This window comes from Carcharodon carcharias, chromosome 7 (genome assembly GCF_017639515.1).
Source record: "Carcharodon carcharias isolate sCarCar2 chromosome 7, sCarCar2.pri, whole genome shotgun sequence".
Classification (NCBI taxonomy): Eukaryota; Metazoa; Chordata; class Chondrichthyes; order Lamniformes; family Lamnidae; genus Carcharodon; species Carcharodon carcharias.
This window is the reverse complement of record NC_054473.1, coordinates 40,715,666-40,741,713: the sequence shown is the minus strand read 5'-3', so window position 1 is coordinate 40,741,713 and position 26,048 is coordinate 40,715,666. Positions and strand designations below refer to the sequence as shown.

General features: G+C 40.5%; 1 protein-coding gene across 1 annotated transcript; it reads left to right on the top strand.

The window, feature by feature from the left end:
* Positions 1-223: 223 nt before the first annotated feature.
* Positions 224-24,311, top strand: LOC121279909 (ADP-ribosylation factor 4). The gene is made up of 6 exons (XM_041191461.1): positions 224-512; positions 6,265-6,345; positions 7,889-7,998; positions 18,985-19,056; positions 21,798-21,923; positions 22,927-24,311. Exons 1-6 carry the CDS (start codon positions 446-448, stop codon positions 23,011-23,013), a joined length of 543 nt encoding a protein of 180 aa, XP_041047395.1. The 5' UTR covers positions 224-445; the 3' UTR covers positions 23,014-24,311.
* The last annotated feature ends 1,737 nt before the right edge of the window (positions 24,312-26,048 follow it).

The window sequence follows — 26,048 nt, the reverse complement described above, 5'->3', positions numbered from 1 at the left end:
TAATCAATACCCTTGTGTTTTAAGAGGGGCATAAGGATCAACATCCAACTCATACAAAGAAACAAAGGAAACTGATACAATTAGATCAGTATTTTTTATACCATTTTTTCACTTTTCCAATGGGGTAATGAATATTTTAGCCTTTTGTTTTGCGACAGGCTCGGTCTGCTTTACAGCCTGACGTCATTTGGTCCCCGTTGGAGCTGACGCGGCTGGTCTCTGACGTGGCAGCAGCGCGAGTCCTGGAGCAGCCTCAGGAGCAGCGGGAGCGCGAGGCTTTGAGCAGTCGCAGTCGCAGTAGCTGCAGCAACGGTAGCGCAAGCCTCTGAGCAGTCGCAGCAGCAGCGGTAGTGCGAGGCTCTGAGCAGTCGCAGCGGTAGCGGCGTGAGACCCGGAGGTGCAGTAGGAGCGCAACACGCGGAGGAGCAGCGGGAGCGCGAGCAACATGGGGATCGTCCTCACCACTCTCTTTCAAAGGCTGTTCGGCAAGAAGCAAGTCAGGATATTAATGGGTAAGTTTGGACGAGGAGAAAGGGGAAGGCGAGTAAATGAGGCACCACCCGCCCTCCCGTGGCAGCCCCTGATGCCCTTCCGGCTCGTTGGTTCGGGGCTGCCCGTGGCCAGGGCCTCGGATCTCGGCTCTCTTTGTTCAGCACTCAGCTCAGATTCAACGGGTGTGCTGTCCCCATTCCTCCGCTGGCTATTGAATGTTGCTGAATAGGGGCCGGGCGGTAACTGCAGGAACCCCAACATCTCATAAACTGCTTAGTCTTTAGTGTAGGTGGGAAGAGTGCCCGAGACAGCTCGATCCTGCCCGGCCGGCCTGCAAGGGTTTGGAGCCAAGACACGTGAATAAAGCCATAGTTAATGGAATTACAGGGCCGCACATTCCCAGATCTGGGGTACAGTGATATTTGAAGAGTGTCGATCGAGCCAGCGCCCCAGGACTCCAGAATAGCAGTTTTTGTGATGAAGATTGGCGTGGACACTCCCCTACTGCACTTAGTGCCATATTTATCTGAGAACACAAACCTTGGATTAACATCTGAAAGACATCCGACAGTACTCCATTCAGTACTTCACTATAACAGATCTCAGACCTAATTGGGCTGGATTTTAGAGTTAAAAAGAGGAAAACTATCAGCACTCTAACCTTTATTGAAGAGCAAATTGGGGGCAGCATCCTGCAGCCAGAACACATGGTTAAATGCCTAAATGTACTGTTTGAGTTGCTCTATTCCTCCACAAGCTTCACGATACTGGTGTCTCACCTAGAGACTTGGGATTGAAACACATGCAACACATTAAGTTGTACTTTCTGCTAACTACCCACTAAACATGCCAGAAAAAGCTACAGCTTGACCATTCTAGTTAAACAGATTTAGCAGAGCATACTTAGTCTTATTATACCATTGTCTTCAGTCCCTGCCACTAGCTCTATTCCCTAGCTGCCAACTCCATCTCTTTCCCTAGCAATTGTCAAATGTACTTGACTCTTTGCAGGCTTGGTGTCAAATTTGATTGTCAGGTAGCCCACAGATCTGCTTCAGCAGCACCAAGACTGCTTGTTTCCAATTCTAACGTTGCTCAATTTTGCCCTGCTTCAGATCATCCGCCTCTGAAATTCTCATTCATGCCTTGCCTCTAGACTTACTCCAAGGCTCTTGTGGTCACATCCCATCTTCCACCACCCATAAATTTGAACTTATCCAAAAATTCTGTTGCCTTTAACCTAACTTGCACCAAGTCCCCTTGACCTATCCTCCAGTCCAACAATCTCTTAGTTTTAAAATTCTCATCCTTATTTTCAAATCTCTGTGGCCTCACCCCCATCATCTCTGTCACCCATTCCAGCCCTACAACCCTTCAAGATTTCTGCACTCCTCCAGTTTGGCCCTGTTGCACATCCCTGATTTTAATTGCTCCAAATTGACAACTACGCCTTAGCTGCGAAGGCCCTAAGCTCTGCCATCATATCCTTAAACCTCTTTTCCTTTCTCTGCACCTTTAAATCTGCCTTTGCTTGCAAGCTTTTGGTCATCTGTCCTCAACTTGTGGCTCAGTGTCAAAGTTTGTTTCATTACACTCCTGTGATGTGTCTTGGGACATTTTATTGCATTATATGTGCTATATAAATGGAAGTTGTGAACTATAGCCAAACAACCTCTCTGACATTGAAAATTAAATTGTCTCCTTGTTTCAGAATACTTTTGTTTCTTTTGTCTTTATTCTTAATGCCTCCTTTCTTTCCTTCTCTATTTTGCTTCCTGGACGTGGTTTGGCATTGAATTAAGGATTCTAACTTACACTTCCTCTTCTAGACTGTAGTGCTCATCAAGCATACTTCAATCGTTTAAAGAGTGGATAGTTGCTTGTCCTTTCACACCGTTACCAGATCCCCAGTAGAGGGTGCCAAAATGGAATTCTAATCACTGCAAGTTCCTGTGCCAAAGGCCATAGAAAGTCTGGATAAGTGCAAAGAACTGCTCGTGCTGTTCCTTGGCTGCTGATCAAAGAATACAAGCCAACGTTTTTCCCATTTTAGTGGCTGTTTTGGGATATAACATTGTTCTGAGTGCCTTTTGACTTTAGAAATGATTGTGGATGGAGTGAACCTTTGAACAGAAGTTTATCGCATTTGCCCATCAGTTGCATCAAGGAAATTCTAACCTCCCTGGACTGCTTTTTGGCCCATCATGTGACCCTGAGGTATTAATGAGCTGTAATTTTTCAAACTTATTCTTGTAAAAAAAAAAGCTCTTTTATATTTTCTGTCCCTCTTTCCGTAAAGCCCTTAATTTAGTTTCTCTCATTTCTCTCCCACTCTTTTCCCCCCCTCCCCCACTTCCCTTCAAATTCCTACCTCTTACTCTTTCAACCTCATTCCCACTAAAATCCTGACACCTAACCTCCCTTGCTATCCTCATACCAACTGGCAGAAAAGCTTCCTCATCTTCAGGTTCTGTCCCCAATTTTTCCAAATCATTAACATAATCCCCCTCCCCACTCAAAAAGACCACTTTGTTCTCACATACTAACACCCTATCTCCAACTTTGCTTTCATCTCCTATAATTTGCTGTTTGGAATCCTTTCAATCTTATCATTCCTTCCCACTACAAAAGTTATAGTCTGTGTGACTTTGACCATGTGATGTTTTCCGTGTCATCATCTGCCAACTCCAATATGATTCGTTCCACTCTAGCACTCTAGGCTGATATTCCAGTGTAGTACTGAGGAAGTACTGTACTGTTGGAGATGCTCTCCCTCAGGTGAGATTTTAAACCAAGGCCCCTGCCCTCTGAGATGGACTTTGAAAGATCCAATGGCATTATATTGAAGAACAGAAACATTTGTCCTGGTGTACTGACCAACATTTGGCATTCAGCCAACATCATTAAACAAAAGCAGTTTTTGGACCTTGTATATAAATTGGCTGCTTTTTCCTCCATCACAACAGTTCAAAAATGCGTAATTAGTAGGCATGTCCTGAGATCAAGAAAAGTACTTTATTTCTCACAAATTTAAAATCCTTTGCCTTTAAATCTCTCCATGGCCTCTGTAATTCCTTTCTCTGGAGTCACCTCCAGCTCTATCTTCTTCCATCACCTAAGCTTTCCATTCCTTTGGCTCTGGATTCTTTTAAGCCCTCCCAGTTTCTTGTCCCAAAATTGACAGCAGTGTTTAGGTCTCACAGTTTGGAATTCCCTCCCTAAACCCCTCTGTTTCTCCTCTAAGAATCTCCTTAATATTTACCTATTTGACCAAGCCCTTGGTCACCACACCTAATCTCCTTTCAGGTTGGGCATTTTCTGTGCTAAAGTATATTGTAAATGTAAGTTTTGCTTATTTAAGTTTATTGGAATCTAGTAAACCTTACTGTGCACTTTGTAGTACGCACCCTCTTTACCCTATAACAGCAGGCGCAACATTAAATAAACTGATCACCAATTTTCTGTTGCTCAACGATCAGTTTTTAAGTCAAGAATTCAGACCAAGACACGATAATGTCAAATGCAGGGCTATATCTTTGAAGCATTAAATTTTAAAATATTGCTGAAAAAAGAGATGGCGAACCTTTTCGTCTTGCATTCATCAGGACACTTTGCAAGAATACCAATATACAGGGGAAACAATATATACTGCATGAGAAGAGAGTGCTGATTGGTTGGCAAGTGGACTCTGGTAACGGCATTACCTGGGAGAATGCACCAGTTGATGGTTACTGACAGTTAACTGCCAAGCATTGTTTGAAATTTAAACCAGGCAACTTGACCTTGATTGACTCATTTCTCAGGGCAATGTCTTGACCAGTAAATGGCTGTCACATGTTTCGTTTAGCTGAAACAGACGTAACGTGTGTACATTTTCTTTCTGTCTGCAAAGAACAGGGACCTATGTATTAATATATTTAGCTTCCTATACATGCAAATGTGCCTCACTACAAGCCCAATTGATGATCTTAAATTGGTTGTCAGCGTAATTCTTAGCACACTGAGGATTATTTGGCAAATGTTGCCAAATCACTTCTAATATTGGGCACTGTTTTGAGTTTTGCAAGCACAGCTTGGTCGGGTATGGCCTGTACCTTGCCCGTTGTGAAGAGTGGAAGAGACAGACTTTGATGCAATCCACCAATCTTTGGGACGTACAGCCTACATACCTAGCATCACATTATCACAAAATTCATATGCCACATCACTCATTTGTGTGATAGGCAGAATGTCTCTTTGGCTTGATGGCAGCATCCTGTTACTGGCGCATACCACTTGTGTTGCTACTGCATAGTAACAATTTTTAAAATGTTTTCTTCTCTGAAAGCATTGACCTGAGTTTTGAGGTTGCATTGACAGCAAAACTGTCAGGTTACCATCATTACTCTCCCTGAAACTGACAGCGGCTTCTCACAGCCCACATGGTAGATTTATGTGGATATCCAAAAGTTGCTGTCAGTGATCCCCTGTTCGTCTGGGTGCTCTGTTGAACTCCTCAGTGATAGAAATCAATTAGATATCACTGGTTTGATGTGAGTTTCCACATTTTACACTATTAGTCTCGATAAGCCCTTGAACAAGTGAAGCCTTGTTGAATGAGGTGTTAGCTGGGTTTTAACAGCATATTAATCATAATTACTGCTTAAGAACTTCTCTGGTCCTGAGTTAATTTTATGCTTGTGGAATGTCAAATTTCTCCAATCCATGCAAAAAATTCCACTGATTTTTTTTTTAAATGATTCAGCTTTTGCCTTAATTCCACATGCATGTTCCAATACTTATTTTGCTTTCTGTAAAATTATAACTGATAAATAAATCCTCATAATTATTTCTGGTTTGCTGTCTGCAAGAATTATTCAGTATAATTGCTGTTTTGCTTGCTTGATATCACTTGCAAGATGCCTGAGATCCCCTATAACTGGAGCTGGAATGAAATTGTGGGGGAAAATAAAACCCACATCACATCGATCTTTGTGGGCAGTTTTCTTGGAGGTCAGTGGGGAGCGCCGTCACCTTGCTGTTGATTGCAAATTCAAATGACGACTCATGTTGGAATTCCCTCCCTAATAGCACTTCGAGTGTATCTACACCACATGGGCTACAGCAGTTCAAGAAAGCGGCCCACCAATACTTCAAGAGCAGTTAGCGATGGGCAATAAATGCTGCCCTTGCCAGTGATACATCCTAGGAATGAATTTAAAAAAAACACTGGGAATATTTTTAATGACTTAACTGCTGTCCCATTTAGCATCAGGTAACTCAGTATGGACTTGGGGCATTCTGGTTTATGTACCAGTTATTTATCCTTTCGGTTACACCTTTGAAGCATTAATTCTTTATCACTGGTAAAGATGACATTGAACTGTTATCAACAAACTGAGTCAGGATTTTTCACTTGTGATGCTACTTATTCTGCAGGAGGACTAGTAATTTGGGTAGGGAGATATATGTGCCATCTATTTGTCCTCATGCTTTTTAGTATGCAAACTACATTAGGAAAATGGCACTGAAATATAAACCGCAACTGTAATTATTGGCTGTTGTAAGTGTTGGCAGTTTGAAAGCTAAAACACTAAAAATACCCCACAGGTTCTAGTTACCACTTCGTTATGAAATTTTAAGCACAAGCTCCAAAAAGCTTTAGAGGAAAATAATGAAATGTCTTTTTATTTCAAGAATTCGATGTGTAGCTTTCAAACTAAATATATAAACACATGTTAAGTATTTAAAGTCAAATAAACACTAATTTGATGTTTTTGTTTCTTGTACTAGTTGGTTTGGATGCTGCTGGTAAAACCACCATCTTATACAAACTGAAGTTAGGTGAAATTGTAACAACTATTCCAACTATTGGTAAGTAAGAATCATACTGGATTATTGGTTCCATCTGACTACCAAAGGGCTATCAGTAAACTATACCTTATTTGTCTCTTGATTGTTGGTTAGTTTTATTTGTTGTTTCGCCGCATGTTTTCTTTTTTCCAACTTGATCTTTTTCTTGACATCTCAGAGCATTGGGACAGGTTGCACTCCATTTTAGTACTGGAAGGAGGTGTGTGGTGGCAATTCATCTGTAAATCTGACTCCGATGTTGCTGGATTATTTGGCCATGACCCTGAACGAATCACATACTGCACCCACCCTGCATTGAAACACATTTCCACTAATGGCCATTGGATGGTGATCAGGAACCCAAGTCTTTTTCTCCCCACTTATCTGGTGATTGCAGCAGCACCAACAGTATCGGATTGAGACATGTTAGTTTAGCAATAACCAGGGATATCTTGACCCTCAGCTCCTCCTTAAAGGGACCATTGGAATAATAGAAATTTTTGGTGGATTTGAGTGTCTGGTCAGTGTGTCGACATCTGGCATAAGGGTTGAGTCCACGCTGATTTATGTCAGCAGATGTTGAGACGTTGAGCAGGCACCCAAGCACTGATGTGTACTTCGACTACAATGTCGATGAGTCTACAGTGTGGAGGCTGGATGAAAGGAAGGAATGAAAGAAAGAAATAAAACCTGAATGTATTGGAAGTTTTCCAAAGACGGGGGGGGGCAACCTTTGTGTGAAGTACCAATGTTTACATGACAGATCCAAAGCTTCCATTTCATCTTTGTAATATGATGCTGTGTACATATATATATTTTTGTAAAAAGTTAAGAGATGTAATAAAGGTTCACTTGGATATGTTTAACAAGACTGTTGTGTTTTAGCATATTTTTGGTGGTAGATGGAAAATGTTCTTAATACTAGAAGATGAGTTCAAGATGTGGTCTGCATTATTTAGCAAGCCACTAGTAATGAATAGTCATGGATATGCAAACCCTTGAGATGTAAGCTAATATACAGAGTAACTTCAGCATAGCAAAAAATGGAAATCTGAAATGTGGAAGGAGCACACCAGAAATTATGTTTCTGTTTTGGATGTTCCTATGCACTTACTGTTTTAACCATTCTTGAGTTGAATTGCTACCCTATTTTGTGTGGTGTGGGTGTGTGTTGGTGTACTTCTGAATATAGGTGTTAATTTAAAATCAAATTAAAGTTAACTAATCTTTTGGATATGTCAGGAGTTAGATTCTGAAATGTAGTGAAAGGTTTTACTGTCATAATCCGTTAAAATAGAAATTGTGTTCCTGAAATTACATTTCATGATTCACAATAAGTTTATTTTCCTGACTAACACCTTTAGTTTTCAATAAGGCAAAGAAATAGACCAGCTTACTCTTAAAGGCATAAAATATCACTGTCTACAGAGCAAGTTCTAATTATTTTATGTAAATTAAATTTCCTTATGTCTGATTTATAGTGCATCTGTTCTTGTAAGCATACCTCAAAAGCTGCACGCTGATGACAAATTAATTTGTTTATAATTTTGAATTATTTTAATAGGATTCAATGTTGAAACAGTGGAATACAAAAATGTAAGTTTCACTGTGTGGGATGTTGGTGGCCAAGACAAAATTAGACCGTTGTGGAGGCACTATTTCCAGAATACCCAGGTATTTTGATATTCTGATTGCTTAGAGCACAGTAAGTTAAATTTAATTTGTTGAGTTGAAGTACATTGTACACTATTGTGCTTAATTCACAAGTCTCTATGCTGAAACATCTTTTGTGGAAATGACAAAGTGACCCTCAAATCAGTTTCAACTCCTTTATGTTATAAAAATTCTGTATTTTCTCTTTATATGTTCCAACTGGTTTATGTACATTCTGCGAAATTCCAACTTTGCGGTTACTGCACTTTTATAAAAATTACATAGAGAGCTATGGCAGTTTTGAGCTCCAAACCATGAACATGTATTTCTTTATAATAAATTGGACAATGGTTTAGGGTTAAGGAGAGATGCACCACTACTCTTAGCTTTCCTTAATGACATTTCCATGGATCTACCAGTTCAGGAAACAGTAAGTTTATATGCTTTGTGCATCATCTGTCTAAACTTAGAGTGCTCAATTAGGTTTTTAACCACTCAGCTAATATAGATTTGCCCTATGTGTGCAGTACTGAGAGTCTAACTCTTTTATTCACCCCGTGCCAGTGGACTCAAACCAGTATGGATAGAAAGGAAAAATATTTGCAAAATGTTGGAAATACATGGCAGGGTACATCAACGTTCAAAATAGAGAAAAGATAACATGTTCAATTTGGGCGCTGATCCTTTGAATCAGTATGTTAGTTAAAATGTTAAAGTTAAATAGTAAATTGAAATGAATCACTGTTACGGTCCTGTTGGGAAACCGTAAACCAAAATAACCAAATTTACCAAATGACCCCCCAAATGAAGAAGATTCTACTTCTTGTAGCTTTTACTTCAATACGAATTAGAACCAACACCAATTACATGTGAATTAACAGGCAAACGATACTTCAAATAAAAGGGTAGATTTCACTTTAAATAGTTAATACAACAAAGATATGTCTTGCGCAGGCACCCACATCACTCCCCACACAAATGTGGTACTATGTGCAATCTCTGTCTTTCCAACTCGGCCTCTGGTACATAGGATTTCTCATTTTCCCATTCAGTTGATTCGGCTCTCGAGTCATTTCACTGGTAGCCGAGATCCCTGGATGCGGTTAAAACTGACAAGGCACATGTCTTCAGGACTGTCACTGACCTCATCTCCTCTGGGGATCTCCCTCCCACAGCTTCCAACCTGATAGTCGCCCAACCTCGGACGGCCCGCTTCTATCTCCTACCCAAAATCCACAAACAGAACTGCCCCGGTAGACCGATCGTCTCAGCTTGCTCCTGCCCCACAGAACTCATTTCTCGTTATCTTGACTCCCTTCTCTCTCCCCTTGTCCAGTCCCTTCCCACCTACATCCGTGATTCCTCTGACACCTTACGTCACATCAACAATTTCCAGTTCCCTGGCCCCAACTGCTTCCTCTTCACCATGGACGTCCAATCCCTCTACACCTCCATCCCCCACCAGGATGGTCTGAGGGCCCTTAGCTTCTTCCTCGAACAGAGGCCCAAACAATCCCCCATCCACCACTACTCTCCTCTGTCTGGCTGAACTTGTTCTCACACTGAACAATTTCTCCTTCAACTCCTCTCACTTCCTCCAAATAAAAGGTGTGGCTATGGGTACCCGCATGGGCCCCAGCTATGCCTGTCTCTTTACGGGGTATGTGGAACATTCCTTGTTCCAGTCCTACTCCGGCCCCCTTCCACAACTCTTTCTCCGGTACATCGATGATTACTTCGGTGCCGCTTCATGCTCTCGTCGGGACTTGGAAAAATTTATTAATTTTGCTTCCAATCTCCACCCCTCCATCATTTTCACGTGGTCCATCTCTGACACTTCCCTTCCCTTACTTGACCTCTCTGTCTCTATCTCTGGTGATAGACTGTCCACCAATATCCATTACAAACCCACCGACTCCCACAGCTATCTCGACTACAGCTCCTCACACCCTGCTTCCTGTAAGGACTCTATCCTATTCTCTCAGTTCCTTCGCCTCCGTCGCATCTGTTCCGATGATGCTACCTTCAAAAACAGTTCCTCTGACATGTCTTCCTTCTTCCTTAACTGAGGTTTTCCACCCACGGTCGTTGACAGGGCCCTCAACCGTGTCCGGCCCATCTCCGGCGCATCCGCCCTCACGCCTTCTCCTCCCTCCCAGAAACATGATATGGTCCCCCTTGTCCTCACTTATCACCCCACCAGCCTCCGCATTCAAAGGATCATCCTCCGCCATTTCCGCCAACTCCAGCATGATGCCACCACCAAACACATCTTCCCTTCACCCCCCCTATCGGCATTCCGTAGGGATCGCTCCCTCCGGGACACCCTGGTCCACTCCTCCATCACCCCCTACTCCTCAACCCCCCCCCCCCCCATGGCACCAACCCATGCCCACGCAAAAGATGCAACACCTGCCCCTTCACTTCCTCTCTCCTCACCGTCCAAGGACCCAAACACTCCTTTCAAGTGAAGCAGCATTTCACTTGCATTTCCCCCAACTTAGTCTACTGTTTTCGTTGCTCCCAATGTGGTCTCCTCTACATTGGAGAGACCAAACGTAAACTGGGCGACTGCTTTGCAGAACACCTGCGGTCTGTCCGCAAGAATGACCCAAACCTCCCTGTCGCTTGCCATTTTAACACTCCACCCTGCTCTCTTGCCCACATGTCTGTCCTTGGCTTGCTGCATTGTTCCAGTGAAGCCCAACGCAAACCGGAGGAACAACACCTCATCTTCCGACTAGGCACTTTACAGCCTTCCGGACTGAATATTGAATTCAACAACTTTAGGTCGTGAGCTCCCTCCCCCATCCCCACCCCCTTTCTGTTTCCCCCTTCCTTTTTTTTTCCAATAAATTATATAGATTTTCCTTTTCCCACCTATTTCCATTATTTTTAAAAAAAATTTTAAATCTTTTATGCTCTCCCCACCCCCACTAGAGCTATACCTTGAGTGCCCTACCATCCATTCTTAATTAGCACATTCGTTTAGATAATATCACCAACTTTAACTTTAACACCTATGTGTTCTTTTGTTCTATTGTTGTTGACATCTTTTGATGATCTGCTTCTATCACTGCTTGTTTGTCCCTACAACCACACCCCCACTCCACTTCTCTCTCTCTCTCCGCCCCCCACACACACACCTTAAACCAGCTTATATTTCAACTCTTTCTTGGACTGGAACTCAAGTTCTGTCGAAGGGTCATGAGGACTCGAAACATCAACTCTTTTCTTCTCCGCCGACGTTGCCAGACCTGCTGAGTTTTTCCAGGTAATTCTGTTTTTGTTTTTGTTTTGGATTTCCAGCATCCGCAGTTTTTTTGTTTTTATCTCTTATCTCTTTGTTTTTATCTCTGTCTACAAACCATTCCTCACTTGGGTCACATCAGTTCTAAATGGTGTATTTTTCCAGAGTTCCTTTGTGACTGCCAGCTCCATGGCTTCTGGTCTTAACTTCCTTCCTGTTGGTACTGCTTCCAGGTCAAGGATCGCCAGGTCAAATGGACCAATATTTCTTCAAGAGAATTACAATTAACCCCTGTACAATTGATACAAACTCTTATGTAATTTTCAAGCATTCTTAAAAACAAATAGATTTTCCTTACTGTGCTTCTTCTAAGTCATAGGTCTTCACAATGCATATTTTGAGCATTGAGCTTTTGCTACACATGTACAGTCACCTGCGTTTAAGCATTTTTGTACTTAGGGTCATACAGTTTTCTGTAAAACTAATACAGGAGGTGCAATTTGGCTATGGTGGGTACCAGTGTTCGCACTAAGCCATGATGCAATTGGCAAGTTGCATTGCAGGGAACAAATGTTACCCAAATCATTTTTCCCTTTAAGATACACATGTACAGCCACTCATCAATCTTAATAGGACCATGCTAACACACAGCGAACAGGAGTTAAAGGAAACATTGGGCCCTAGTTAATGAACCTGACTTGTGCTTTAGACCTAAATTAGCTCAGCGACGGGAAGTCAAGGATTTTGGTCAATGGGTATTTCTGTGGCTGAAAGGCTGTTTCTAGTGGGGTTCCCTGGTACCCAGGGCAAGGTTCCTTGCTTTTCGTGGCCTATATTAATGATTTAGACTTAAATGTAGGGGGCGTGATAACGAAGTTTGATACAAAAGTTGGTTTTTTGATTGGTAGTGAGGAAAAACAACAATGATCGTATGAGCAAACATCATTTAATCTGGAGAAGTGAGGGATGGAAAACAAGTCAAGGGAATGTACAATAAATGGTAGAATACGGAGAAAAATAGAGAAATTGAAGGACCTTGGAGTGCTTGTGCATAGATCCTTGAAAGTAGCAGGAAAAGTAGATAAGATAGTTAAGAAGGCATAAGGAAAACTTTCCATTATTAACTGAGACAGTTAATATGAGAACAGGTTTTGTTGGAACTGTATAAAACACAAGTTGGACTGCAGCTAGAGTATTACTTACAGTTCTTGTCACTGCATCACAGGAAATATGTGATTGCACCAGAGAGGGGAGGTGATTAATGAGGATGCTGCCAGCAATGGAGAGTTTTAGCTATGAGGAAAGATAGGATAGGAGGGTGTATTTTTGACACAAGAGGCTGAGGGGTGGTTTAATTGAAGTGTATGAAATTATGAAGGGCCTTAACAGTGTGGATAGATAAGACCTTTTTCCCTGAGCAGAGAAGTCAATAACCAAAGGGAATAGGTTTAAAGTAATTGGCAGAAGGATTAGAGGGGAGTTGAGAAAATTTTCACCCAGAGGGTGGTGGTTGTTGGAAACTCAATGCCCGAAAGATTGATAGTGGCAGAAACCTTCATCACATCTTTTTTTTTTAAAAAAAGCTTTGATATGCAGTAGCCTATGGGCAAAGAGCTAGAAAGTGGGATCAAGCTGGATTGCTCTTTTTTGTTCAGCCAGCACAAATACAATGATCCAAATAGCTTTCTTCTGTGCCATAAATTTTGATTCCTAAGTTTCTAAGCCTGCTAAGGATATCACTTCTGTAAATTCATTTTTAACTTCCAACACTTGTTCAGTGGCAGTGATTTTCCTACTTTAAAGGTGCTAAATGTATGCAAGGTACTGCTGTTTTCAGATTGCTCCTGTAGTCAGCATCTTTTATGGAAGTTGACTCGCACTGCTCTATATTTATTCATGATATAAGCAAAGGATGTAACATTAGCATCTACATGTGATCTAGACCAGATATTTGTGCTTTCTACACAAATGCTTTCTTGGTCCTTCTGAAAGTGGACTGAGCAAATACTCAGGCATGAGAAATTTTCACTGTTTGGTGGATTTCTGACGTTGGCATTTTGGAAATCCATTTTAAATGTATGTTCTGACCTTTGGATCTGGTATGGGGCTTTTAAAAAAAGAGAGCGGGAATTGACTACAGTGATGTGATTGGAGGAGCAGCGAGTGCAAGAGAGACAAAGCTGTCCCTCTACTCACAGATTTTTTTTGTCTCCCACGCTTGCTTCTTCAGCTCCTCCTCCCTCCTGATCCTGTTGCTCCTCCAGAGACAGAATCTATGATTAGAGGAGCAGCAAGGACATGAGAGAGGGAGCCTATGACCGGAGGTCAGAGAGCTATTATTCTGGCTGACCCTGCGGTAGCTGCACTGCTTTCAACTACATTGTCACTTTTTGACATCCTCCGGGAGGCTGAAGAGAAGAAGCAGAAAATGAAAGCAGAGGAGGGAGTCTCCACCAGCAGTGAAGCCGGACCAGGCCCTGGGAAGCTGTCACTCAGGTTTATTTTATGGTTTTTAGAAAACTGTGATGTTCTGGCGGAATCAATAAGAAAAATTGTTTAGGGATACAGCCTCAATGACTCAGCCCACACCAGGCTGAACCTGGCTGAGCCTACCCTGGACCTGGCGCTAACCTTGCTGCTTCTCCAATCATAAGTTCCCTCCCTCCCTGTAGGAGCAGAAAACGCACTTCCAAACCAGAGTACTATTGGGCGGTTTTCAAATTTTAAGGACATGGTGTGAGTATTTCTCTCACCCATTGTTTTACTGAGCTTCTCCTGAGAAGACTGCAATTTTTCTCCAGTATCTTCCCCTACAATACAAGTGATTTCCATTCGTCTCTACTTATTTTAGTTTGAACTTTTAATATAAAGGTGGCAATGGAGTTATATCACCACTATCAAATTGTCAGGTCTCTGTCATTATGCGAACTGCAGCTCTTATTAAAAACTGCAATTCATCCTTTCACACACTTATAATGGAAAACTGGTCATTTTCCGGCTCAGCCTCATAGATGAGGCTGCGCTCCCTGGCCTACTTGAAACTGAGTCTCCAGAGCCACTCTACTGAGCCTCTCTGAGGGGTGGCTCACCCTTCCCTGGCAGTCCAGATTCCCAGAAGTGGTGCCTGTTAAAGAGAAGCCATGGCGATCCACTGACGGGCCGCAATGGCAACAAGGAGCTGTGGCTGGGTAATGTGGAGAAATCTAGGATGGGGGGGGTGGTGGGAGGACATTAGGGACATCTGAGTCAGGAGGGAGGGCATGAGTGGCATCTGAGTCAGTGAGGAGGGCACCGAGTGGGGAGGGAGGGCATGAGTGAGTGACGGGGAAGAGGTTTGGGAATGGGAGCTGCTGTGTAGCGGGGAGAGGTTGGTTGGGAAGAGGGGTGTGTTTGGTGGGGGGAGATGAGCTGAATAAAATGTGTGTGGGGCTTCACTGAGTCTTCTGCCTCCATGGAATATGGAAAGCTTAGTTGAAGCCTACATGGTTACATAAAATGATAACCTTTTTGCAAAGTTCTTTAAAAAGAGTGAGTTTTATATTTATATATTATATGCTGATCTATAATATGTGAACTTTAATAATGTACCAAATATTACTATTGCTGCTTTGTTTTTGCTGGTGTTTTGGGTTGCATTCATTTTTAAGAATTATATAAATTCTTTCGTGGGATGTGGGTATCGCTGGCAAGACTAGCCTTTGTTGCCCGAGGCTAATTGCCTTTGAGATGGTGGTGGTGAGTTAAAATGGGGCCACTTTGGAAAATAGTTTGCAAAGCACTGCCACAGTCCTTTGCTTCGTGTTCTGGTGTGAGTACAGACTTCATTCTGTATTACATGCACTAACTGCATTGAATGTTGAAGTGCTGAGGTCACATTTCTGATTTTATACAAGTGCATTGGTTCACAGTCTTGACGGTAATAGAAGGTAAACAAAGGGAAAACGAATGTTTCAACCCATTTGAAGTCTAATAATTCCACCCATTTGAAGTGGCCTCAAAGCTTTTGCATTTCATACAGATCATAGGAGGTGTTATAATTGCATGATTCCTTGTCACAAAAAAAATTCAAATCTTTGTCTTCAGCCACACATTTTGACTTTTTTCCTTCAGCCACTCTCACCCCTGAATACTTGACATAAGGTCTATTTCAAGCTGAAGAGTTGCTTTAGTTTACAGTAATATGAACAAACAGACTGGCATTAATGATTAGACTTGCATCACACTTCATATCAGTAAGTTGTAATATTGGCTTAAACAAGATGTCTTGTAACTGTTCCTCCAGCATTTTTGAATTTGGTCTCGGTGAAAGCTCTTAAACCTTCCGCTTTAAAAACTTGATTGCCTGTACAGCTACCTGTTTCAAAAAATCTGAAAATATTACTGTTTTCTGATGCGTTTGTTCGAAGGTGCAATACAGATTTTATGGAATAATTATATGCCCTTCATAGCTACATTAGCATTGTAACTGTGCTTTTATATACAACCTATTGCTCATCTTTCAAATAGTTCCTTTAATGGCACCATGAATGAATGAATTTAAAATATACAAATTTTATCCTGAAAGAGTATCAAGGACACAGTGATGCATGCAAAATAGTATTTCATAACTTGGTGAGCATAGGTGGACTTCAAGTGAATTATTTAGAAAATTCTCTGAATTTATTGATCATTTGCTTTAAGGAACCGTGGGTATTTGCTGAATCTTCAGAACCTATTCCCTAGAATTGCAGAATGTCACATGAACTGTGTTATTCAAAATGAGGCTGTATTTTGTGTCTTGATTTTGATATACTGCTGATCAGGAATTATTTGAAATGAAACATTTTAGTTCTAGCCAACATTTATTCCTCAGTGTGTTTGGGGTGGGGTTGTGGGAGGAAGATGAGGAAATGCTTTGTAGTGGTCTAAATGTGACTATAACTGCAGTCGGAGTCTTTTACACTTGGAAATAGAACCAGTTTTGAGCATGAGTATACTTCAAATTTGGATCGAAGGCCTTCATGTATATCTTTGTACAGTCAAAATCGGAAGCTGCCCGTGGTAAATTATAATTTGCATTGGAGAGGGGCATTTCTAATATGACAACAAATCTGAAATTAAGTAACTTCTCCATTAAGATTTTGTAGTTAATCACTGCACAGAACTGATGTATCCAATATCTGATGTGGTGCAGCAAGATTGCATGTTTTGAAATTTGGACTTTGATTTGGAAATCACCTCATCAGGAAGAACCTCCTGAGCGTATACTGGTCTTATTTATTGGTCATACATACCAGGTTAATTAGCTATTTACTGCCTTTTTAAGCATTTTATATTACAGAATTTATTTTTTCATAGCACTTTATATCCTGAGCATAGAATTCTTTTTTTCCCAATGTGAGAAACTTGGACCAAGTCTTCTGTTCAGCTATCTTTATTTGCAAGTTTGTATAGATGCCTAATCCTGAGGGCAGATGGTCAGTATAGATGGTTTCTGATGGGGTTATTGGCCTCTAAATTATTCCCTATGGCTTTTTTTTCTCTTTTCCCTATGCCATACAACTGTGAAGAGTGCTTAATCTCCTAGGACCTTTGCTTTTGATCCAGCAGTGTGAAGTGTATGGTAGTGTTGTAATGACAAGTCATTGAAGTGATGTACTTTGTACCATGGAATTTTTAAAAATCTATCTTAGCAATCATTCTGCAATTAAAGTAAATTCTGCAAGTTATTCAGCTTGATAGATGCACATATTGCTACACCAATAATTTGTTCTTTGGAGCCAAAACAGCTATGAGACAGAGCGCACGTTGTATGTTAAGTGTTAATTGCAATTACCAGCTTTGTTCTGTGAATAGTCTGTCATAAGCTGCAACATATTACAAATCATAACATTTATGTTGAACAAATTACAGGACTAAATAACTTTTATTCATGAAACAATTTTTGTTATGTAATTAAGATTGCTTAATCACTTTCCATTTCTGTTATCGTACACTTTTAGAGCCTGTGGATTCAACCCGAATTGTTTTGACGTGTCTAAAAATTGCATTGAGGAAAACCAGATTCACAAACAATGCAGCTTCATGTGGCTACCTTAATTATACACTTAACTGCAGAGCTAGTAGTTTCCTCTTGCTAGAAGCATGTTCCTGACACCTGTTAGCATACATATCAGTCTATTCAATCCAACCAATTGTCAGGTTAGTTAGCTGGAGATGGACTAGCAAGGAGACAAGTCTGATGTCTCTGAACCCTGCTCTGAGTGACTGTATTTGTTTGTGCAAACATTGTTTTTTTCTGTCTTTTTTATTCATTCATGGGATGTGGGCTTTGTTGGCTGGGCCAACATTTATTGGTCATCCCTAGTTGCCATAGTATAGGAAAGTGGCATTGAAGTGGACGATCAACCATGATCCAATTTAATGGCGGAATAGGCTCAACATGCCGAAAGGCCTACACCTGTTCCGATGTTCAGGGAATGGATGAATGACTTCAACTCAGGTAGCTTTTGCTCCAGAAAGGGAAGGTCTTTCAGGCAGAAGATTTATTAAGAGCTGTATGCCCAGGCAGAAATATAACAAACATCTCTCTCAGCTGACTAATTCTATGCTGAATCACCGTCACTGTAGCTCACACCAGTATTCCTATGGAATGTCATGAACCATACAGATACCCATTTATGAGTTAGTCCGCAGGCTAACTTGAGTTCTGTATTATCCGAGCAAGGAAAGTTTTTTTTTCTTTGTTTTTGTACCTGAGATGGGAATTAAAAGTGCCGTACCAATTAGACAAGCTGCTGAAACCGTTAACCTTGAGACTGAGTTCATACTGGATTTTGGATCTTGCCAGTTTTCGGGTCTGGTGTCTAATCAAAACCACATATTATGTTCGTAGCGTAGCTATGTACCCTGTCTTTGGCAGCCAGCTGAGAATGTAATGACTGCAATAACCTGTATCAGTTAAAAGCCCTAACACTGCTCTGTCAGCAGATTAAGGGAAAACAGAGCACTTTTTCAAGGGCATCTTGAACTGTTTTCTCCCAAGAATAAAGTGCTCTGTTTTTGGACATTGCCAGTTTTCGGATAGGTGGATGTGAGGTACTGTACCTGGTACTTGATTTTTAGTTTATGATGCAAGTCATGTGCTTTGATAGATTACTCGTTTGATCTGCTATTATAGATTAGGAGAACATAAGAGGTTGTGTCATTCAACATGACAGTTACAATAACCAGGGTTTCTGATGGCCTCTGAGTAATACTATATAACTAGATATTGTATGTATAAAATCACACTCATTCCTGATTAGCAAGGCCTTGCCAGTGGGGTGGGACTTTAGAGCTGAGCTTGAGAAATAACATGTGAAGCTCCTACTTTGTGCTATTACTCCTCCTGCTTCTCTCTTCCACCCTTCCTCCCTTATATTCCACCCTTTCACCTCTAGGGGTATTTTGGGGGGTTGGGGGTGGGGGATTGGGCAGAGAATAGCCTTCCACTTTCTCAACCTTTCTATAACATCAGCAATAGCAAGCATATAGTGGAGTGAAGAACTGATTGGTATTTCACCATATAATAGCAAGTGCATTGAAGTAACTACATTGTTGGAAGATCTTGAGTATTTTATACTTTTATAGCTTTTTTAAAAAATAAAAAAATGCATCTTGTAAATGGTATGTGCATATGTTCATGTGCAAATTTAAAGAGTTCTTATATACTCCTGCTTTGGCAAAGTAAATCTTGCAAACAGAAAGTATAAAATGTTTTCCTCATCTTATTACAGGGTCTTATTTTTGTGGTAGATAGCAATGACCGAGAGAGAATTCAGGAAGCATCAGCAGAGCTGCACAAAATGGTATGTGATATTCATTAAGGCTTGAATTTGGTATCTTGTTTACTGGTGTTCTGAAAAATGTTCCTTTCCTGTACATATTAGTTTAAATTTCTTGGTTGTATAGATAGGTAATATTTGCAGTTGTGGTGTTGATGGGAATTATAGGAACTGAGCCATTTTTTAAAGAATTTATTAAAAGTTCTAGCATTTAAAAGCTTTTTTCCTGAAATGTTTTAAATTAAAATTTAGTAATGAAGTAAATGTGATAGAAGTGGCAGTGGCAATAAACATTTAATTCGGTGTTGCCATAAAATAAACACAGTGGGTACTTAATTCATTAGGATTCTGTAAATGTATTAAAACGTATTGTTTTCTTGAAAATGTTCTAATGAAATAATCTGAGATTCGATTAAAATATATTAATCAAATAAAATGAATAAATTCAAAATGGCTGTATGAAATTATTAAAATAAAGGCAGTGGCAATTATAAATTGTATTGTGAACCAGATGGGAGTGAGTCAAGAATATTTTTGTTTTTAACTCTTTGAGCTAAAGGTGGGACTGGAGATGTGTGGAAATATTTTAAAATCTCATCTATATTGCAGGTGCAAATAGCAAGAACCTGGGCCGTATTAACCAAACCACCAAGTAGCAAGAATAGAAGGGGTCAAATAATTCTATGCGCAGTTGAAAAGGGAGGCCTGGCAATAGGGATATATCAGACTGCAACAGAGCTGCAGTGATGGGGGACACAATCAGAGATGCACAACAGGAATTCTTAAAATTTAAAAATACAGCCACTTTAGATGGACAGCAGTTGCAGTGGATGGGCAAGAACCCTATTTTCTTTTAAATTTGGGATGAATCAAGAGCTAAAAGACAAATATCTAAACATGAAAGTAAAATCCAAGTGATTTTTTTAATGACAGCATTAAAACTTGCATGAACAAAAAACTTGATGGTCTCTGAAAATGTGCAAACCACCCAGTGGTCAAAGCTTACAATTGCATGCAAGCTAAAAGTCTTATCATAACAATGGGCAAACTATTTTTAAAAAATGGAGGGCAGGTGTCATCAAATGTAACACAGGTGTGGGACTTCAAAATGACCACAATGAATGCTTACAGATGACTGCATTTTTTGATATAGCTTTTTTGGTATTTTCTCCAAATATTCTCTTCTGAAGGCAATAACTCAGTGCATGGTTGCAAAGCATTTTGTATCTTAGCCATTTTTTTTTCCTATGAGTACCCGGCAGTTGGTAAGGCATTAAACTGTGTTGGGCAGCACAGCTAATCCTTATTCTACTTTGTATCTTTGCCATTTTTTTTTCCTATGAGTACCCGGCAGTTGGTAAGGCATTAAAATGTGCTGAGCAGCACAGCTAATCCTTATTCCACTTTGTATCTTAGCCATTCTTTTTTCTGAGTACCCGGCATGTTGGTAAGGCATTAAATTGTGTTGGGCAGCACAGCTAATCCTTATTCTAGCCTTAACTAATGTCCACATGTACACATTCTCTAGTAGGGTTCACTGTATAGTAAACAAAAAGAGGAGTCCTGGCTGATTTTTTTTTTCCCTTCCTGCTAACCTGTGGTGCAGGAATCAATTGTACCACTATTTTCACTGGCTGAAATCAAATGAAGCCCTGGACTTCAAGTTTGTCCTGACTCAGTTCAAGCTATTTTTACCAACTAAACCATCAGGGAGGTAGCAATATGGTAATGCCCCAAAACTGTTGAATAAGTTCCTCTCCCAAGTCAGGCACCATCTTGACTTGGAACTATATCGCAGTTCCTTCATTGTCACGGGGTCAAAAACATGAAACTCCCTTTAGAATAGCACCATGGGTATACTACCAGATAGACTGCAGTGGTTCGAAACAGTGGCTCGCCACCACCTTCCCTTGGGTAATCAGGAATAGGCATCAAATACTGGCCTTGACACTCACATGCCATAAAAGACTAAAGAAAGCACTGTCATTGGCTAACTCGCTATATAGGCTAGTTACCTTTTGAGGGATGAAGCACAAGCATAAATTGCTTTAAGAAAAGCCACTCCAAGCAGATCAGAGGAGTTAGGTCTCTGGTGAGTTCACTGATTGTAGCTGAGATGGTAGTTGGCACCAAATTTGGAAGAAATCCCCTGGAGTTAAGGATGGTAACACCAATCCAGATTTGGCACTTCTGTTCACTACATAACAATCCTTCCTGGAATTGTGCATATGGGCATCAAGCAAGGTCCTGATTGGCTGTAAAGGTCTCAGTCAGATAATCTCCTTGCACCATCCAGTTTTGTGAATGAATAATGACCACTTAATTGAAGTACCAGAGGGGAGTAACTGCCTTGTACAGAAGCTCCTGGTCTATGGGGAGTTAGGGCTGCCAGTGCATCAGAAATACAATTTGCATTGATAATTTTGAACTAACAAAGTTGACTGTTGTCATTCTGGCTGGGAAGCTTGCATATAGTTATGTTAAATGATACATTCCCTATCATGACCATAATGTCCTTATAGTTTGATAACCTGGTTCAGCTGACTCGACATGCAGAACAGCTGTTTGGTCAACATACCAGAATCTGAGCATGAGAGTATTTCAAGAGTGGGAGTCAAAGAAAGGGCTGATAACATGAATTTCCTTACCCTGTGTGTAACTTGACTAAGGTGCAATCTCCAGATAAGTTGAATGATCATACAGCTTGTAATCTTGAATTAAAATTTGCCGTGATAATGGAATTATATAACTAATTTCTTTTCTAGATTCAAGAAGATGAATTGAGAGATGCTGTTCTACTGGTATTTGCCAACAAACAGGACCTGCCAAATGCCTTGACCGTCAGTGAAATGACAGATAAATTAGGACTTCAGGGCTTCCATAACAGAATTGTAAGTAATCTACTCAATGCTGTTAAATTGCAGATACTAGTTCATAATTTGACAGCAACATGCATGGCAATTAACATAGATGGGTTAATGCTTGCAAAATTGGCTTACAATATAATTTGTGTAGTCAGCTCTTTGAAGATCCATTTTCCGTCAAAATGACAAAATAGGATTTTTCCAACGACTTAAATGTATTTAATGAGAAGCAGGACTATACAGTCCAAAATGTCTGTGTTGAGATTGTAGGTGGGCAAAACGCCATGGATTAAACTTTCAACTTTGGAGTAAAACCGATGATATTGGATTGATCAGCTTATACATCCCATCTGCTTTTCATGGGATGCCAAAGCAATGAAAGGCGGTTTACCAACGTGGTTTATTTAAAATATCTTTTCCTCACCATGGTCAGTTTATCAACTTTCCAAAATATCAGAAATTTGAACGGTCCACTTCCTAATTCATCAGTCGACGAATGTACTCTGTTTGGTAGTGTTTGGAGGCTTATGTAGATTATGAAAATCTCACATATGATCCCTGGTTTGGGTTGCATAAGTTGTTTGGAGCTGGATCAGTGGTAAGGATGCAAAGAGTGGATACTGTCCATCGTCTGGGGAGGAATATTCAATCAAGACTCCATTGCTTAAACTAATTCCAGTAATCTCTGCTGAAAAATGCTTGTGTGGATGCTAGCTATGATGTCCTGTGGCATAACAGCCAATACTTGCTGTGTTAGCCCACATAAAAGATTGTCCACTTAGGTAAAGTACTAGAGGGCTACCAGTACTCATGGAAACATAGCTTGATGAAAGTCATTGGCTCCAGAGGTGGTAAAAGAGGAGACTGTTGTCAAGGTTTTTTTAGATCTAAAACACACTTGACCAAATGCCAATTACTTCAATTCTGTTATTTAAGATGATGTCAATAGTTAGTGTTTCTGTATTCAATTTGGTAAATAAGTTTATAGTTAATTTTTCTAATGCCATATTTTCCTTTGTCTTTGGAACAGTGGTATGTTCAGGCTACTTGTGCTACACAAGGAACTGGCTTATATGAAGGTCTTGACTGGCTGTCTTCTGAACTATCAAAATCCTAGACCGATGCCACAATTTAATTTGACAAGATGTTTTATTTAACAGGAGGCACGTTTGGTAATATTGGTCTAGGCTTGTTAACTAGTTTTCATCTCTCAAATATTGTGATTTATGAAGTTGATTTTTTTTTGGCAGCACAGCTTGATTTTGAACTCTTCTTGCGAATGTTTGTCGTAGGTTTCATAAATTGGTGGAAGATTAAACCATTAATTCACAGTTATCTTATTGAGTGTATTTCTTCCATTTTATCTCCCAATTGAAGCCAATATAGATCCTAACTTGCATAATAGCTGAAGAATTAAATCCAAATACATTTGAGCCCAAATAAACAATTGTTTCAGAAATTTTACCTTGCCCTTTTTCAGAGTTTTGTGATACCATGGGCCAATCCAAAACACAGAATCTGTTGAAGAAATATTTCTGTACCATTCCATTTTGTGAAAATGGGGTGTCGGTTCTTTTTTTATTTGACTATTATTGAACATGCCTCCTGACTGGATCAAACAAGGGTTGGTAGGGCATGGGTAAGGAACTAGATTTTGGAGTTAGAGCAAATTGTCCATTGTGGGGAGAAAAGCATCAGATGCACAGAAATTGCCTGGTTTATATACTGTGTCTCTGAATAAAAATTAAGTCTTGCTGATTGTAACTTTTATGGCCCCTCCCTGAGCAACCCCATCCAGTGGTGTATTTTTGAAACCACTTCAGAGGTCCTTCAGCCTCCTCTTTGTGGTGCTGTAGATCTTTGAAGTGGTTTTGTTACCTCTGTTGACTGGTTTAATGCAAGGTTATTTGTTAAAAATAATAGAAGGGTTATGGTTTTTCTTTTGTTGGTAGACACCTGTTCTTTGCAACATAGCCAGTTTCAGTGGACCACATCCATCCCCCATTCTGCATACTTGATACTGCAAACTCTAAATGTTCCTTTCTTCCTTTTTCACAAAAGAAGCAATGGGTTGTGCACCCCATTGCAATGTAAACTTCATAACACTACTAAAGGATCCAGTCCTTAAGTATGCATGCACTCATGTTGGCATTTCTATCCACATAGGTAAGATCAGATTGTCTTTCTAGTATGTTGAAAGTTGTAACCTTTTTTAAATGTTGCATGTTGTTTTTTGGTATCAGTGTGCTGTTATTCATTGTAATATAGTTATTGTTTGTTTGTTTATTCGTCTACGGATGGGCAAGTCTTCATGAAACTGGAAGATTTGGGAACATCAAAATTCCAATAATGAAAGGTGTCTACGTAATCCATTTGACATAATTCTGATGAAATTAAATAAACTTTATAGAAATACTTTGTGCTTGTTATTGAATCTAATTTTTTTAGATACTAAAGTTTTGTGATCTAAGATCATGAGAATGAACTATAGAACCAGGAGATTCATGAGTCAAGACCAAGTTTACTCTTCATATGAAGCAGAGTTAGAAGGTGGCCAATAATTTGCCAAGATGTAATTAATAGCTATTTTAAAGTCATATTGTGGACTTTAATGTACAGTTTCAGCTAATACTAATATAGTAATCAAATAACAAAACATATGGCAATTTGGGAAATAGTTTATCGGTACATTATTAGTCACATTGCAATGCCTTCACTGGTGGAAAGGTCCACTTACACTGACAAGCCTATACAGTTTCTAAATATAGACTTCAGAAGAAATTGTATTCAAAAGATGTCTTTCACAAGCTCAAGACACCCCAAGCACTCCACATCCAGTTAAGTTCCTTAAGTGTAGTGGCTGTCATAATGCAAGTCTCTGGATTGGGACTTGGACACAAACTATTTGACTCAGGTGAGAGTTCCACTGCTGAGCCAAGATTATGCATTGCCTTGCCAGAGTGCCAATCTTTTACATCTATTCCCACTTCATTTACTTTGGCGAAGCCATACGTCAGTTTCCTGGCAGTGGGAAAATCTTCAATTAAGTCGGAGGTAGGAATGGGTCCATGGGGGGGAAATACACCTGCTTTCATTGTATTGTCAAATAGGGAAATTATTGAGTCAATTGATAGCAATTATCCCTGAGCCCACCAGGATTTAGTGATGGCTCAGGGATTACATGCAAATTGCACATTTTTCCTGTGCCTCCAAAGGCCACCAGACAAACTCCATTGAGTTTGCCTGTGGCCTTCTGGGGGGTGGGAGTGGTAGTGTCCCTCGTTCAAAGGCACTTTGAGGATGGGGGGTGTTCCTTGAGCCTTCTCTTCTAGTCAGTTGTTTAATTCTCCATTACCATTCACAACTGGATGTGGTGGGACTACAAAGCTTTGATATGATCCATTGGTTGTGGGATTACATCGTCCTATCTATAGCATGGTGTTTCTGCTGTTTAGTATGCATACAGCTGTGTTGTAGCTTTACCAGCCTGGCACCTCATTTTTAGACACACCTTGTGCTGTTCCTGGCATGTGCTTTTACAGTCCTCATTGAACCAGGGTTGGTCTTGTGCTTGATGATAACGATAGAGTGAAGGATATGCCAGGGCATGAGGCTGCAGATTGTGGTGCTGCTGATGGCTGACAGTGCCTCAGGTGCCCAATTTTGAGCTGCTAGATCTGTTCTATACCATTTGGCAAGATGGTAGGGTAGTGCCACAAAACACTATGTTCTCAGTGTGAATATGGGACTTCTCTCCACAAGGACTCCTACCAGGGACAGATGCAAATGCACCAAGTAGATTGGGGATGACTAGATCAAGCAGGTTTTTTTCCTCATATTGTTTCATTCATCACCACCTGCAGCCCAGTCTGACCACAATGTCCTTCAGAACTCAGCTAGCTTGGTCAGTAGACGTGGTAATGAGCCACTCTTGGTGATGGATATTGAAGTTTCCCAGAGTACATTCTGGGCTCCTTACCCTCAGTGCTTCAGTCTAGTGGTGTTGAAAATAAAGGAACCCTGAATCATCAGCTGAGGGAGGACAATAGATGGTACTCAGCAAGATGTTTCCTTGCTCAAGTTTGATGCTCGAATCTTTCCAATCTCACCAGTTCTGTACCATTGTGTAAGTGTGGATTGTTAGTCTTCTCT

Bases quoted from the DNA above. Each gene is read 5' to 3' on its own strand.
- LOC121279909 (XM_041191461.1), top strand. From the start codon at position 446: ATGGGGATCGTCCTCACCACTCTCTTTCAAAGGCTGTTCGGCAAGAAG. The intron at 6,346-7,888 runs GTAAGTAAGAAT...TTATTTTAATAG, and splicing joins AACAACTATTCCAACTATTG to GATTCAATGTTGAAACAGTG. The intron at 19,057-21,797 runs GTATGTGATATT...TTTCTTTTCTAG, and splicing joins CAGCAGAGCTGCACAAAATG to ATTCAAGAAGATGAATTGAG.